General features: G+C 37.2%; 1 protein-coding gene across 1 annotated transcript; it reads left to right on the top strand.

Moving 5' to 3' along the window:
- The first annotated feature begins 1424 nt into the window (after positions 1 to 1424).
- Positions 1425 to 16071, top strand: LOC121407704 (adenosylhomocysteinase A-like). Its single transcript, XM_041598892.1, has 8 exons — positions 1425 to 1550; positions 3434 to 3624; positions 9567 to 9795; positions 10700 to 10812; positions 11276 to 11483; positions 13563 to 13765; positions 14496 to 14690; positions 14986 to 16071. Exons 1-8 carry the CDS (start codon positions 1514 to 1516, stop codon positions 15115 to 15117), a joined length of 1308 nt encoding a protein of 435 aa, XP_041454826.1. The 5' UTR covers positions 1425 to 1513; the 3' UTR covers positions 15118 to 16071.
- Positions 16072 to 16763: the final 692 nt, after the last annotated feature.

Here is a 16763-nt window from a genome sequence, read left to right on the forward strand (position 1 = left end):
AAAATCAGCTCGCTCACAGTGCGTTCAAATTTTGGTTGTTTATTGAGATATACGGCTTGTTCTTTATTCAAAGTCATGTTTAAACTGTCCAGATTGTCAGGTCGCGGAATATTTCAGGTCGCACTGTCAGTGGCGAACCGTGACCCGGATGAGACAAAGCATTGGGGGGGGGGGGGCACAACATTGTTCACAGACAATGCAGTGCCCCCCAATGCTTTGTCTCCTCCGGGTCACGGTCCGCTACTGGGTCGCATCATTCACATCAGAAGGTACCCATAATTTATATGATTATAAAAATTGAATATATCTGTTCCCCGTTAAGGACTATAAATCTCTACTATTTCTGCTCGCACTACATGCTCGCAATATATGTTTCACTAGTTGAGACATTATCTTGTTCTTTATTGTCGCTTAAACTGTCCATTTTTTCATTTCATAGAGTCTGCTATAGCTTCAACTCTCATTTTGTTTTATTTTATTAGATTAAGATGATATAATATTTTAAGTCAGTGGTGGATCCATGATTTTAGGAAAATTTGACAAGCAAAAAAAAAAGGTCTGTATCTGTAGTCACGACATTCCAATTTTTTTTCTAATTAAAAATATTTCCTGTGAATCTCAAAGGGGGGGGGGCACACTTGTGTATATACGGCATATTTACATAAAATATTTTTACTACATGCTCTCAAAAAGGTGGGGGTACGGAGCGGATGTGCCCCCCTGGATCTGCTTTCAGGGATTTCCCATTCCCAAACATTATTTAGATATGCGCATTTAAAAAGATACTTCATTTTTCCACATACCTCATGTTGCTTCAGGGGGAAGGTAATTAACTATGACTGTCAGTTGAAAAACAAAATCCACTTCATTTAAATTATATTGAAATATCTCTGTTATAATTATTGATAACAATGTCCAAGATGATATACTGCATACAGAGATATCTCTGCTTGGGACCCGGGCTTGGGAGCAGAAGTAATGACCACAGCACTGCATTTTAATCATTTGTTATTTAGCACATCATATTTTACCATTTATCATACGCTGAACAGTGTTATCATGTGATCCATGCATCTTCAATCAAACAAGCACGCTGATTGGGTAATTTTCCTCAGGTTCCATGTACTGTAACCAATTAAATTATAGTTGACAGTATTGATGTTTCGGGTCTACTGCTTTTCCCTCGTTATTCGCGTAGATTCTACGCTGTAAAGTTTAAAAGATTGTCATACACTTAATTCAATATATGTATTAGAATAAGCTTGTATTGCTTGCGCTTTTCGAATCTTCAATAGTGCGAAATTGCGTTATAACATGAGTTATTCCTTCAGAGAAAGAGCCAGCGCTAGCTGTGATTTTTGGAGGTGTGTCAAAATGGGCGTGGCTTATGCAAATCAGAAAGATGAAAATGCCGAGGATCTTCACGGCTCGACCTCTTTCGCAGTCTGCCGTCGGTGAGCAAGGACGTCCACGTGCTAATCCTCTTCAAAACTGTACTGCTACATAAATCATCATGTCTAACTCTAAGGCTAAGCCTCCATACAAAGTTGGTACGTATACGAGCATTTTTAACAACTCAATGACAATATGATTCGCAGTGCTGACATAAAACATCAGAAAAGTATGAAACAAGACTGGCTTTTTATTATTTTAAATCTCCCAGGCAATCTTTTGCTCGACGACGTCTATATTTGTGGTATAGCGCCATCTTGTGTTTCCATCTATATGTTTCTATATGTTATTCTACCCAACTTTGACAAAAGGAACAGTGACACAACACATCAATTGTTACTGTTATGTGTTCCAGTTTTCATTTCTTTTCATATCACGATGGAAATGAGTAATTTTGATATTCACATTATTGTATTTTGGATATGTACCATATGTAAATTATCGCTGACTGTCATTGTCAAACCTAGTCACTCAATTTTTAGAGGTCTACACCCCTATAATATATCCTGGTCTTGTACGTTTCCTAATTTTTAAATTTCTGTTAAATTTTGTTCCCCCAAATTGGTAGGCCTAGGATGTACTATCAATATTGGAGCATTTTTTTGTGAGACACTAATTTTTTTTCTAAAAAAAAAAACAATTATAAGTGGAAGTTCACCCCAAGAAAAGATTTATTGTAAAAATTACAAAGAAATATTTATGAAGATATGAGGAAAATCCATCAAAGTTTAAGAAACTATTAGAATTTTTTTCCTGACGTCATCAGCAGCTTCCCATTATGTACTGTGGCATACCTAGGATTTTCCAAGGGGGGGGGGGCAAAACTGTCCGCCCAAAACTTTGACAAGCAAAAAAAGTCTTCAATCACAAATAAAGGATTTCGTACCAGAAAAAGAAAATTGACAAGAAGAAAAAACGAACCAAAAAAAAGGTCTTGAAAGCTTGTCAGGGGGGAAATAAAGGTCTGTTGGGGGGGTCTTTCAAGCTCGTCAAGGGGGGGAGGTCTTTCAAGCTCATCGGGGGGCAGGGATACGTCCTTTGCATGGGTTGTGGCTTGTCAGGGGGGCAGACTGCCCACCCCCCACCCCGTAGGTATGCTAGTGGTTATGTGATATAAAATGCATAATTTTCTGAGAAAATGTCATTTTTTTAATGTACTGTATGATATGTTGGGGGAATCGAATCTGCTCTTATGAACTTACGAAATCAAATAATTCAAATTCTAATAACTTTTAAAAAATTCTTTGATGGATTTTCCTCAAACTTTCACCAATATTTTTCATTGTTTTTTCTGTTATTACAAAAAAACTTTTTAGGGAGAATTTCCCCTTTAAGGAAGAAAATCATCATTTGGCACAAAGGCATACATTAATAAATTGTAGGAACTGATTGTGCCAAAGTTTTCTAGGTCTTAATATCCTCTAGATCAAGAAAAAAAATTAGGCCAAAATTGATAAATCCATTTCATGGTTATTATTCCATTGAACAGTTGATGAGTGATAATTTAGCTGACATTGATATTGCAAGGAGTCTTTGAATGTATACTTTATACATTTATATAGACTATAAGTTGCAATTTATGATATTTGTCTACTTTATATTCCTGTATTGATTTATTAGAATTAATGAGAAGGTATTGAAGAATGTGTACTGTTTTTCCAGGAATTTTTTTGTTCTTTTTAGTAACATTGTATTTCATTGGTGCTTATGAAAAAGTCATCAAAATGAGTCAATATAGAAATAGAGACTAATGTAATGCAATTTGTTTGTAAATGAACTTTTAATAATTAATAAAAAACAGTCTAAAGATGGGTATTTTTGTTTGACAAAAGCAGCAAATCAGATTTAGAAACATTGCCATGATATTATCATGACAATGTTCCTGTTACGTGCAACCCTCCCCTTACACAGCTCAGAATTATTTTGTTGGAAAAAAATGGAAGTTAAATGATCCCATATTGACTGCATTTCTTTTGTACAGCTGACATCAACCTGGCCGAGTTTGGCCGCAAGGAGATGGAGCTTGCAGAGAATGAGATGCCTGGTTTGATGGAGATGAGGAAGAAGCATGGACCCAGTAAGCCACTTAAAGGGGCTCGTATTGCTGGATGTCTTCACATGACCATTCAGACGGCTGTTCTTATTGAAACTCTCACAGAGCTCGGAGCCGAGGTAAATAATTATTTGAAATATATTTGTGTTCTCCTGAAAATGAAGCTTGTTATTTATCCTTGGGAATAAGGAATCATCTCTTAGCTATCCCTCTGAATAGAGTATGATGTCTGCTTGCATAGTTAATGTGTCTTGGAATGGCTGTAGAGGCCAATCCTCGATTTACATTTTCTCAAGCAGGTGGTACAGATGAATTCATCTGTCAGGTCATTAGTGTTAACCTGTTGACGGAGTTTTCTAGCTGCCCGCATATCATCACGTTGTTTCTTTCGGTGTGTTTCAAACCTTTTTGAACCATGACGTACAGCTGATCTCCATTTCAGTCTATCCTTAGCACAGTCTTCCCATGATTCAGGGTTAATCTGGCACTGCTTCAGGCTTCGTTTGAGATTGTCCTTGAACCGTTTTCTTTGACCTCCTAGAGAGCGTTTACCATTCTGAAGCTCTGCAAACATTATCTGCTTGGGTAATCTGTTATTTTCCATGCGGAGAACATGACCGGCCCAGCGAAGTCTACTTTGGATAATGAGAGCTTCAATACTTGTGCATTCACTTTCTTCCAGCACACTGTTATTGGTTCGCTTGTCAGTCCATTTGATGTTTTGTATCCGGCGAAGACATCTCTGATGGTAAGTTTCAAGGCGTTTCAGATGCCGACTGTAGGTTACCCAGGTTTCAGATCCATACAACAACGTAGGTAGGATCACAGCTTTGTAAACCTTCACCTTTGTTCTTGTGAACAGATTCTTATTGTCAAAGACTCTAGTCCTTAGACGCCCAAACGCTGAGCTAGATGCACTCAACCGCTGCTGTATTTCATCATCAATATCTACTTTTGATGAGAGACAACTGCCAAGGTATGTGAATCTCTCAACATTGGTCAGTGGCTGTCCATCAACTTTGATGCAAGGTGGGCATTGTTGTTCATGTGTGATTCCAGGCTTTGGTTGGTACAGGATCTGAGTTTTCCTGGTGTTCAGTTTAAGCCCAAATACAGAGTAGGCATAACTGAAAGCATCCATTGCTGCTTGAAGGTCTTCCTCAGAGGAGGCAACTATAGCATTGTCATCTGCATACTGGAGTTCATTCACTGTGACATCTGTGGTCCGAGATATGGCTTTCAGTCGGCGAAGGTTAAATAGTTGACCATCTATGCGATATCTCAAGTTTATTCCTGGTGGTTGTCGTTGGTTAACGAGCTGCAGCACTGAAGAGACAAAGAGTGAGAAGAGGCTTGGAGCTATAACGCATCCCTGCTTTACTCCTGTCTGTACTGCAAAACTCTCTGATGCTTCACCAGCAACTAACACCGAGGCATTCATGTCTTCGTAGAGTGACCTAATGATTTTGACAAATTTTTCAGGACATCCGACATGAGTAAGTATTTTCCACAGTGTCTGACGATCTACCGAATCAAAAGCCTTGGTGAGATCTATGAAGGCCATGTACAGATCTTGATGATGTTCTCTACATTTCTCCTGTATCTGCCGGATTGAGAATATCATATCAATGGTTCCTCGTCCAGGCCTAAAACCACACTGCGATTCAGGTAGGACTTCCTCGGCGACAATTGATAGACGTTGTGACAGGATTCTAGCTAGTATTTTCCCTGCAACTGAGAGAAGAGAGATTCCACGGTAATTGTCACATGAAGATTTATCTCCCTTCTTGAAGATTGTCACTATTAGAGCATCTCTCAGTTCTGATGGGACGGTTTCCTGCTCCCAGATCAATTTATAGAGATTATGTAGTTTTCTGAGTAGTTCAGATCCAGCTGATTTATAGACTTCAGCTGGGATGCCATCCAGTCCAGCTGCCTTACCATTTTTCATAGCTTTGACAGCACTGGTCACTTCATCAATGGTTGGTGCATCTGACAAATTATCTAGAGTCGTTGACTGGGGAAAATTGTCGATTATTGTTGTTTCCACTGAAGAAGGTTGATTGAGGAGGTCAGAAAAGTGTTCTTTCCATCGTTCTCTAATCTTATCCTTGTCCTTGAGGAGCGATCCATCCTTCCCTAATACAGGTCTTACTCCGTTGACAGTTGGACCGTACACCTTCCTAGTGGCAGTGAAGAAGTCTCTGCTCTTGTTTTCATCAGCGAGTTTTTGAAGTTCTTCAGCTTTCTTCAGCCACCACTGATTTTTTAGTTCTCTCACTCTACATTGGATCAAGGATCTTAGAGAATGATATGCTGCTCTCTTATTGGCATTACGTATGTCATTTTGCCAGGTAGTGAAGGCCGATCGTTTGTCTGATATGAGTTTAGTAATTTCCTTATCATTCTCATCAAACCAATCTTCATGATACCTTTCTGGCTTTCCTAAAGTTTCCTTGCAAGACTTTACAATTGCATCTTTTAGGTCATTCCAGTATTTCTCCACATCATCATTGATACTAGGGTTCCTCTCTTGAATGGATTTCTCCATGCTCACTTTGAAGGCTTCTTGCACACTGGATTGTTCAAGTGACCTTAGATTATATCCTGCTCTGTTTTTCTTCTTTGTCTTCCGATGCTTGGGTTGTAAAGAGATTGCTATTACAGATCTTATCAGTCTGTGATCGGTCCAGCAAGCATCAGATGCAGTTATTGCTCTTGTGATGTTCACATCTTTCTTGTCATCCTGTCTGACGATAATGTAGTCAATCATATGCCAATGGCCTGATCGAGGGTGACGCCAAGAAGTTTTTTGTCTATTCTTCTGCCGAAAGAGTGTATTTGTGATGGTTAGTCTGTGCTCAGCACATTTGGTAAGTAGTCGATGGCCATTGTCATTGACATTACCAATACCTTCTTTACCAATCACACCGTTCCAAATTGTGCTATCCTTTCCCACTCTGGCATTGAAGTCACCAAGTAGCAGGAGTTTGTGACTGCGTGGGATCTGAGTGAGAAGAGTATCAAGGCTTGAGTAGAAAGACTCCTTTTCTTCGGCTTCAGCCATCAGCGTAGGAGCATAAGCAGATATTAGGGTGGCTTTCCTGCCTTTGCTGAGATTCATTTGAAGAGTCATTAGTCTTTCATTTATGCCTAGTGGCACTTGATCCATGGTTCTCATGATCTCATTCTTGATAGCAAACCCAACACCATGGATTCTGGGTTCTCCCATACTCTTTCCTTTCCAAAAGAAAGTGTATCCACCTGCTGTCTCTGTTAATTGTCCATCTCCGGCTAATCTTGTCGGAATTCCTTGGGAATAAGGAATCATAAGAGGTTGAAGAAACATATTACACAGGAATGCATACTAATTAAGTGTGTATTAAACATGCATAATATCTGATTGCTTGGGACTTCTGAGGCATAGGCCTATACAAAAATTCTTTGGGCCGGCAGAAGTTTTCAAAGCAGTGTGTATATTAATAACAGGTTTCTCGTATTCAGTCATCAACAAAACATCACTTGCAACAGGCTAGCAAAATGCTGAAACATTTTCTTTTGGGCAAGCGAAAGTTTTCAAAGCAGTGTGTATTTTAAAAACGGGTATCTGATATTCAATCTTTTACAAAAGATCACGTGCAACAGGCTAGCAAAATGCTGAAACCTTTTTCTTATTTTTTTTTCTAGTTCCAAATGTGTATCAACATTGAATAGAATTAAAACAAAAATGTTCTCTAAGGTTAGGGTGTTTTTTTTAATAATAACTTATTTTTACAGATAGTGCTTCATACAGGGCCTGGTTCAAGAAGATACTTCATACTATTTGTGTTTTATAAACACCAGCAAAAAATGCTGACCTGGCAGTTTTCATCCTTACCAAAGACCTTTGTGCAATGCCCTTCAAGCAAACATTGCATCCACGACTCACCTATAAATACTAGAATGTTTGTTTTAAAGATCACTGCAACCCTAGATTAAAGTTGGAAGGAAGGGACTTTGTACATCACTCGATGCTTGTTTGGATTTGGTCTTCTGTAAACAGCATTACAGAGCATTTTTAAGAGATCGATCAGATTGATTTAGAAAGACAAGAAAATACTTGCCTTTTAAACCTTGGTGTACATGATAAAATCCCATTTAATCAAAAATGTAAATTTTCTTTTGCTAATATAATAGTAGTTACCATGGTAACTGCTCAGCATGCATTAAACAAATAAGTCAACTTTGTTAAAAAAATAAAACAAAAGGGTTGTTGTAAAAGGGGAAGTGCACCCTGCTTTCTTCAGGCCCTGAAGAAAATTTTGATCTAACAACACTAGAAAAAAATGATATGAAATATTGGTGAACGTTTGAAGAAAATCTCTTAAAGATTAAGAAATTTATTAGAATTGTAAGTAGTTAGTATTGTGATGTCATATATGAGCGGAGCTTGCCCCATATAAAATGCATATAAATTTATTTCCTTTTTGGATTTGGTGTGAAATAAGTAGGTTTACTGAAGTTAGAATGAAATTGAAAACCCATTCTAATTTTTAGAAAAAAAAAATTATTGATTTTTTACCACATGATGTATACATTGGAAGTTGCTTGCCGCATATGAGGTGACAGATTAAAAAAGAATTCATTCTAATAACTTATTGATTATTTAATTATCCTCAAACCTTCAATAATTATATAATATTGACTGGCCTTGAGGGGAACATCAAATATATTGCCAGCAAAAGAATCATATTGGCCCGAGTCTTTAGACGAGGGCAATATGGGTCTTTTAAGGGCAATATATTTGATGTTCCCCGAAAGAAGAGCCAGTCAATATTTTTATTATCATCCAAATCAGATATCTAGAGCAAAAATAGTGATATTGGTGATATTTCTTTTTAAAATAGTTATATTGTGTCTTGTTAATATCAGGGTCTAGGCTCTGCACTTTACCATTATGACGTACTTGCAAGCGCTTGGATCCAGTGATGTCTTTATTATGACGTATATTGTTGGCGTGCAGTTCCTTATGAAGCGTATCTCTTTATACGCATCCTCAAATGCTTGGATGTGAGACTAGGGAAAATACAAAGACCTGTATATTTTGCGTCGTCTCTACATGCAAAGTAAATATGCGAATTGAGACCGAGGAAAATACAAATAATATACCTATCCCTTCCCGATATTTATGAAACTAGGGCAATACGGTTTTGTAAATGACCAGCTCAGATGTCTGATACGGGTGATAATTATATAATATTGACTGGCCTTGAGGGGAACATCAAATATATTGCCAGCAAATGAATCATATTGGCCCGAGTCTTTAGACGAGGGCAATATGGGTCATTTAAGGGCAATATATTTGATGTTCCCCGAAAGAAGAGCCAGTCAATATTTTTATTATCATCCAAATCAGATATCTAGAGCAAAAATCATGATAATGGGGATATTTCTTTTAAAAATAGAGTTCTATTGTGTCATGTTAATATCGGTCTAGGCTCTGCACTTTACCATTATGACGTACTTGCAAGCGCTCGGATTCAGCGTTGTCTTTATTATGACGTATATTGTTGGTGGGCGGATCCTTATGAAGCGTATCTCTTTATACGCATCCACAAATTCCCGGATGTGAGACCAGGGAAAATACAAAGGTATATTTTGCTTCGTCTCTGCATGCGAAGTAAATACGCGCACTGAGACCGAGGAAAATACAAACAATATACCTACCCTTCCCGATATTCAGAAAATGTAGGGCAATACGGTTTTGTAAATGACCAGCTCAGATGTCTGATACGGGTGATAATATGTTTTATTACTTTTCTGCTATTTTTACAATAAACTTTTCTTCAGGGTAAACTACCCCTTTCATTGCTTCAGCTCACATGAAGATCTACTGGTAAAGAGGAATAATTTGAACTTCCAGAAGTTGAATATTCCTGCTCTATATTCCATTCCGCCACCAGCCTCATGAAATCTGGTGCCAATAGTTCCCATATTCTGTGAATATGCAGGTTGCAATTAATAATATTCATTTCATTGCCACTAATAGTTTCTTTCCTCCACCCCCTTCCATAATGGATAGGTCACATGGTCCAGCTGCAACATATTCTCCACCCAGGATCATGCAGCCGCCGCCATTGCCAAGACGGGGGTGCCAGTGTATGCCTGGAAGGGTGAGACCGATGAGGAATACATCTGGTGCGTTGAGCAGACCATTGTCTTCCCCGACGGTCAACCACTTAATTTGATTCTTGATGATGGCGGTGATCTGACCAACCTTGTACACACCAAATACCCACAATTCCTTCCAGGTAATTCTATATACTTCTGATTAGACTAATGCTGCTATTAGCCATCTGTTTCTTATCTAGATTATTTTGCTTTCTTTGCTTATCTTTAAGTGCATAGACTAGATTACTAGTCTAGAGAAAACAATCTGTATAATATTCAATTACCCAACAAGGAATCTGCCTAAGTTTAATCGTTCATAGAACATAGAAATTTGTTAGACTTTGTGGCAAAATTTGACCTAGAAGGTGTAAATAGCAGGCGGATATGCTATTCTGAAATAAATGCTTCAACTTGGATGATTATTCGTCCTAAAGAACATTGACACTGAACACAGTCTTATCTAATGTTCTTTGACAAGAGCAAGTCGTTGCTTTTTTTCATCTTATTTTTTGCTCAATTTTGAACAGTATTTTGTCCTTGCCATGCACCTCAGTACATTTCTTGCCTAGCAATAGATATTTTAAATACTTTGTCTTAGCTTTATTCATTTCTTTACATAATCTTTCATTCATTGTTTCTAAGGCACTAACAAACATAAAAAACCCCACAGGATTATTGAAAATAACAAATTATGAAGGTCCTTATTTGCAGTAAGTTAACCATTCCGTGGAAGAGGAAAGAAATAATTGTGTTAAAGCATACTGGTCCTTTTGACAAACCATCTGTCTGATTGAAAAACAAGTGCAACAGCCCAATAAATCATAGAATGGAGGCTTTATGTTCAAATTATATTTAGACATATTACATTAATTTATGTTAAGTTGTTGAGTGTCATATGGAATTTCAAGTTTATTTCCTGTTCAATTCCTAATTTGAATTATTTAGTCACAGACTTACATCCAAATGAGGCGTAGACTACTAAGTAAATAGACATCTGTTTATTATCTTTTATTTCCATGTCATAAACCATGTATATAATTGCAGGTATCAAGGGGCTGTCTGAGGAGACTACCACTGGAGTCCATAATCTATACAAGATGATGGAGAAGGGAGAGCTCAAGATCCCAGCAATCAATGTCAATGATTCTGTAACTAAGGTGAGATGATCAACATCAATAAGAAAATTCTCTTTAAGAGTCTTATTTATTACATTTGTGCTTACTGAAAAATCTAAAAGAAATTGAACAAGAATTTTGAAAGCAAATAGCAAAAAAAGTTCATTTGTAATTATGAATGGGAAATTATTTGGAGCAAACTGCATCTTGTACTAGCCATGTCTCAAAACCCACTTTTTGAAGTGTCATGGGTTTGCCCCTGCAGACTAGCCAACATTTCCCATCATGCACTGCAAGTATTACATCATGTTTTTCATCCTCGGCTTATGCCTTTGCCAATTAGCCTAAGTGCCAATTTCTCATTCTCTTTTGTGAGCTTGTTATTAATGAAATGCTTTATATAGTATTAGCCTCGCAGGGGCACTTTGAAATGTTTTATGAAATCTGTGAATCGGATACAAATAACACCACAATGATAAACATGCATACATCTGATTTATTACAGAGCAAATTTGACAACCTTTACGGCTGCCGTGAGTCACTCGTCGATGGCATAAAGCGGGCGACGGACGTCATGTTGGCTGGAAAGACCTGTGTCGTTGCCGGTTACGGTGATGTGGGCAAGGGAAGCGCACAGTCTTTGAGAGCTTTCGGTGCCCGTGTGATCATCACAGAGGTCGATCCAATCAATGCTCTCCAGGCATCCATGGAAGGTGAGATTCAGTTTGAAGCTTTTATTTTAAGATTGAAGTTTTAAGTTTTTCTAAGCACAAAACACTTAAAAGAAATAAGGATATGTAAATTTTGTTCAGGAGGGGTCTTGAACTTCTATGATTAAACATCAATTCTAGCTTTGGTGAGACCTCAAACAAATTAATACATTTTCTTAGGACTCTTGACTAGTAATTAGCAAGACCAAGGTCAAACAGTAATACTGTGGCATTTACCCCTTCCCCTGATTAAGGTAAATAATAACCTATAATAGGGCAAAAATAGGCCAGGTTTAAAAATTTATTCTAAATGTGTTTTCAAATGAAAGAAAGTTGCTTCAGCATTCTTTGCCCACTTTGAATACGATGAAAAGAAAATCCTTAGCATTTTTTGGTTGAAAGTCAAATTTTTTTTTTTAAAGGACAAGTTGACCCCAGCAAAAAGTTGATGTGAAAAAAAGGAAAAAAAATCCAACAAGCAAAACAATGAAAATTTCATCAAAATCAGATGTAAAATAAGAAAGTTATGACATTTTAAAGTTTCGCTTCATTTCACAAAACAGTTATATGCACATCCTGGTCGGTATGCAAATTGGTAGACTGACGACGTTACCCACTCACTATTTCTTTTGTATTTTATTAAATGAAACAAGTGAAACAAATTTTTATTTCTCCCTGAACATTTGGAATTACCATTATTTTAAAAGTTTATGGTTAAGTTAAGTTGGTCCTTTTTGTCAAATATTGTATTATTCAAACAATAGAAAACATAAGAAATAGTGAGTGATGGACATCATCAACTCTCTCATTTGCATATCGCTGAGTTGTGCATTTAAAATGAAATTTGCAGCGTTATGCTTGTTTGATTTTTCTCTATCGATTCAAATAAACAATTTTCTAGGGTGGACTTGACCTTAAATGAAAATTTGAGATTAAACAGTCCATGGAATTCAAAAATCAACTACCAGTAACCAAATGCAATGCAGGTCACACTCGCAGTCTGAGTTTTCTTCTCATTCAGCCTGGGTGTGTTCACATCTGCGAGATAAAACTCCGCATAGAACAGGAAAGCAAGCAAGAGATACTGCATCATCCATTGCACTTGTCTCAGAGTCACCCTGTTCACATTGCTGGTTATAACCTTAATCTTGCTATTGATAAAAAAAAAAAACAATGTAATTTTCAATCTGTGTAGGGACAGTGATTTTCCGTTTAGAAAAATGGCCTTTTTCCATTTCTGGAAATCTGCTATTCCATTTCAAACATGTTCTGAAATGGTAATTCTGTTTCCTCATAGAAAGTTCACACAACTAAAACATGAATTCAATTTTGCAAATGTATGGCCAAACAGATTTTTCATTTTGATTCATGGGTAAACGGAAATCACTCCCTACTTTTACCAGTGGGCAATTCCATACGTGTCGTACGGGACGTTTTGACCATAATTTCTAGTTTCCTAGCTAAATGCTTGAGCAATAGTATATTCTTTTTTTGTCAATGATAAAGTTATAGTGGGTAGTCAAGTGAAAAACTAATAACCAACACAAAAAATAATAATTATGGGTAAATTATAGGCGAAAATGTAGTGTGTCTTATGGGACACGGAAATGTCCTGTACGACACGCAACATTTTAAGCTCTAATTCACCTATGGACAACTTATTTTTGTTGGTTTTCGGTTTTTTGCATGTCTACCCAGTAGTACTCTAATATTAGCACAAAGTAAATTGAAGTTCTTCGTTCGTTTGGACAGCAAGTTGAAAAATGTTGTGAAAATGGCTGATTTTTCTAGCATGGAATCTCCCCAGTGAATAGAGAGGTGTCATTGTGTTAACAAACCATCATCTCATGTTGCTAGGTAAGAAGAAAACAAGGGAATATAAGAATACTGAGTGAAAAGTAGTGTTGTACTTGTAATATCTGATAATAGCTCAGCCGAGACAGAGAGGCATGTCAATTCCTAGATCAGAACAGAGATAGGACTATTCAAGATGAGACCAAGACCCAATTTAATAGGCATTTCATTGTTTGAAATTCTTTACCAATCCAAAATTAACCATTACCTCTTTTTTTTTTTGGTCAGGTTATGAAGTGACGACCATGGACGAGGCATGCTCAAAGGCTCACATCTTTGTTACCGCCAGTGGCTGCAGTGGAATCATCGAGGAGCGTCACTTCCTGCAGATGAAGAACGACTCTATCGTCTGCAACATCGGTCATTTTGACTGTGAGATCGATCTTGATTGGCTCAACAAGAATGCCAAAAAGGACACCATCAAACCACAGGTTTGTTGCTTTATCTTTAATAGGCACAGCCCTAATACATTAAGCTAATTATCAATGGTAAGAAAAAGGCTATTCTAAACAAACTAGTGGAAATATAGCATTGGATTGGCTCAGAGCAGATTTGCCATTTTAATTCCAGCATTTGAAGTGATAAAAATTTTTGTGAAACTGGACAGAGTGGTTAAAAGTTATTAGGCTTGGGGAGGGGTATGTGGTACAGGTGGATAATACGTGGAAATGTGCTTTGAATTGCAAATCAAAACAAAATTCATTTTGCGCTTGATCGTTAGAGGCATAGGAAAGCAGTGTTTTGGCTTTAATACGAGTGGCTCATCAAATATCCAATCAGGGAACTGGCGATTCTAAGCTTACATGCGAGCATAAACAATAAATTTCTATGACGACCAGTTTGTGCACAGTGTATGATGCAATGAAAAAAAAAATTTTGAAAGGGTTCAAAATTCTGGTGTTTGGTGAGGACCCACTAAAGATGAATTCATTAAACTGTTCTCTTGAAAAAGAAAAGATGTGCCTCAGACATTCATATTGTATATATGAAACTCAAAAGTTGGAATCTACTTCATCAACTTCTGATAGCTTTGACTCGTTGACAAAGCTGTTCATGATCATCATGGCCAAACAGAGGATATCGTGTGTCAGGATTTCATGAAACATGAATTGGTCAATTTTTTTTATGAATTTTTGTGAATTTGTTCTTTTCCCATCCAAGGTTGACCGTTACACCATGCCCAGTGGGAAGCACATCATTGTCTTGGCCGAGGGTCGTCTTGTCAACCTTGGCTGCGCCATGGGTCATCCCAGCTTCGTCATGTCCAACTCTTTCACTAACCAGGTCTTGGCCCAGCTTGAGCTCTGGACAAATTCAGAGAAGTACAAGGTTGGAGTTGTTATGCTGCCCAAGACGGTAAGTTCATTCTTTCGGTTCCATGACATTTCCTCTGGCGACAGTTGCTCCAATAGAAAATCTGCATCTTGTGCCAAACATAAAATATAACCTTCAACGTTGTTGTAGTATCAGATTGACATATACACACAGGGGCTACTATTGTTGCCTCAAAATTTGACATATATGAAGTACTTTCACACACTTTATCTTGTTATACTTTGAGGGTGTATGTTATCATCTCTATTGTCTTTATCTTGTTATACTTTGAGGGTGTATGTTATCATCTCTATTGTCTTTGTCTTTTCCCTTGCAGCTTGATGAGGAGGTTGCCCGTCTTCATCTGGACCACCTTGATGTCAAACTGACCCATCTCACCGACGATCAATCCTCATACCTGGGACTGAAGAAAACTGGACCATTCAAACCCGATCATTACCGATACTAGACCCAGCGTGCATTCACATGCTCCATTTCTTTCATCCGAGGCGCGCGGTGGGTTGCATTTACATTGCACAAAATCCTGCGTTCGGAGAGGGGTTCCTCAGCGGGATGAATGGGAAGATGATTAGATCATGATATCTGCAATTATTCAATCAATCTTCGTCCTCCTTATTAGAATTTTAGTTAATGTCTGTGGCACTGTTGCCGAAATTGAATTTTCTATCGTAGTTGTGATTACAGTATTCATATGAACACGATGTGAGTTTGTCTAACAACTCTCTCTAGTGTGAATTTAAGATAACTTCTGATATCAAAGATGTCATTAGAAAAACATAACTTTTTTGGTTTCTTCATCATCAGATTTGTATTCCTGGAGGAGGTTCTTCTCTCTGTAATTCTTCATCAAAAGGAAAAGGTTCTCTCTGTAATTGTATTTAATACCAGATATCAAGTTATATGACACACAGTTGCATAGATTTATTTTCTGTTTATTTCATTGATGATCTCCATGAAAGTTGCTTCATTTATATGAAATAATAGCATTATACTATCTTTGCTTACATTCCAGAGATGTACCATATGAAATACCATACTTTTATAGGGAAAATTATGTAAGCAATAAAATAAGTACCAAGGTCTATTTGAATAATTACACAAAATTCAATTAAACAGGATTATAACCATAAAAAGTTGACTAACCAGAATTACCTTCTATTCAACTGTTGAATAGGTTTTATATAGTTCTTTTAATATTACTTTCTTTTCATAGATATTTCATCTCTATGAGACTGTTTAATAAAAGACGGTTGACAGCTGATTTATGTGGTATTCACATATGTATGTTTATTATTGACCAGAAATGATGTACTATTTTCTTAGCAGTTCCGCGATGAATCCAATTTATGTGGAATTGGTGGTATCAAGATTTTGAAAATGATTAAAACGTGGAAATAATTTATTATCTGACTTGAGTGTGTCAATTCCTTTCTTTTGAAACCATGGTTTGCTTTAGTGAATACAAAGAAATGTTTGATTTAAGCATGGAGGTACTAGACAGGTGCCAGCCATCTGTTTCAAGGAGTTTTTTAAAAAACATTTTAAAATTCCTACTCCTTGTATACAGATGCTCGCGATCGTGCAGGCGCCATTAGGGGGTTAACAATAAAAAAACAAAACAAAGGGGCTCTTCAATTTTTGTCTCTATTTCATAAAAACTCATAAAAAGAACTGGACCAAAATAAAGATTTATATTCCGTTTTGGCCTTAAATGCACCAAAACAGGAAAATATTAACCAAAAAGAAAAAAAAAAAAACAGTGACTTTGGCTGTCGCACAGCTCCCACTTCTCTGGTTTATCTGAACTTAATACATAAATGTATGGCCATTGAGTCCCTGTATAGATCAAGTTAGAACTTCGGTCTCTGTAATTGGTGGGTGGAGCAACCAATAAAACAGACCAAAATTTTCGGTCTAGGAGGTACTTGAACCATCATCATTTGGGAACGATAGAAGGAACCACATTATGTGGCTTAGCCTGAGAACTTCATGCTGAGCCATGAAAATTAATACATACATACCAAACAGTATGGTCTTAATAATTATTGTACATTCTAACCCATAAACCCTATTTCAGAATAAAACAATGCTCAA

This window comes from Lytechinus variegatus, chromosome 2 (assembly GCF_018143015.1).
Source record: "Lytechinus variegatus isolate NC3 chromosome 2, Lvar_3.0, whole genome shotgun sequence".
NCBI classification, from domain to species: Eukaryota; Metazoa; Echinodermata; class Echinoidea; order Temnopleuroida; family Toxopneustidae; genus Lytechinus; species Lytechinus variegatus.

Excerpts from the sequence above, each read along its gene's own strand:
- LOC121407704 (XM_041598892.1), top strand. The coding sequence starts at position 1,514 with ATGTCTAACTCTAAGGCTAAGCCTCCATACAAAGTTG. Across the intron at positions 9,796-10,699 it reads ATACCCACAATTCCTTCCAG|GTATCAAGGGGCTGTCTGAG; the intron begins GTAATTCTATAT and ends ATATAATTGCAG. Across the intron at positions 10,813-11,275 it reads TCAATGATTCTGTAACTAAG|AGCAAATTTGACAACCTTTA; the intron begins GTGAGATGATCA and ends GATTTATTACAG.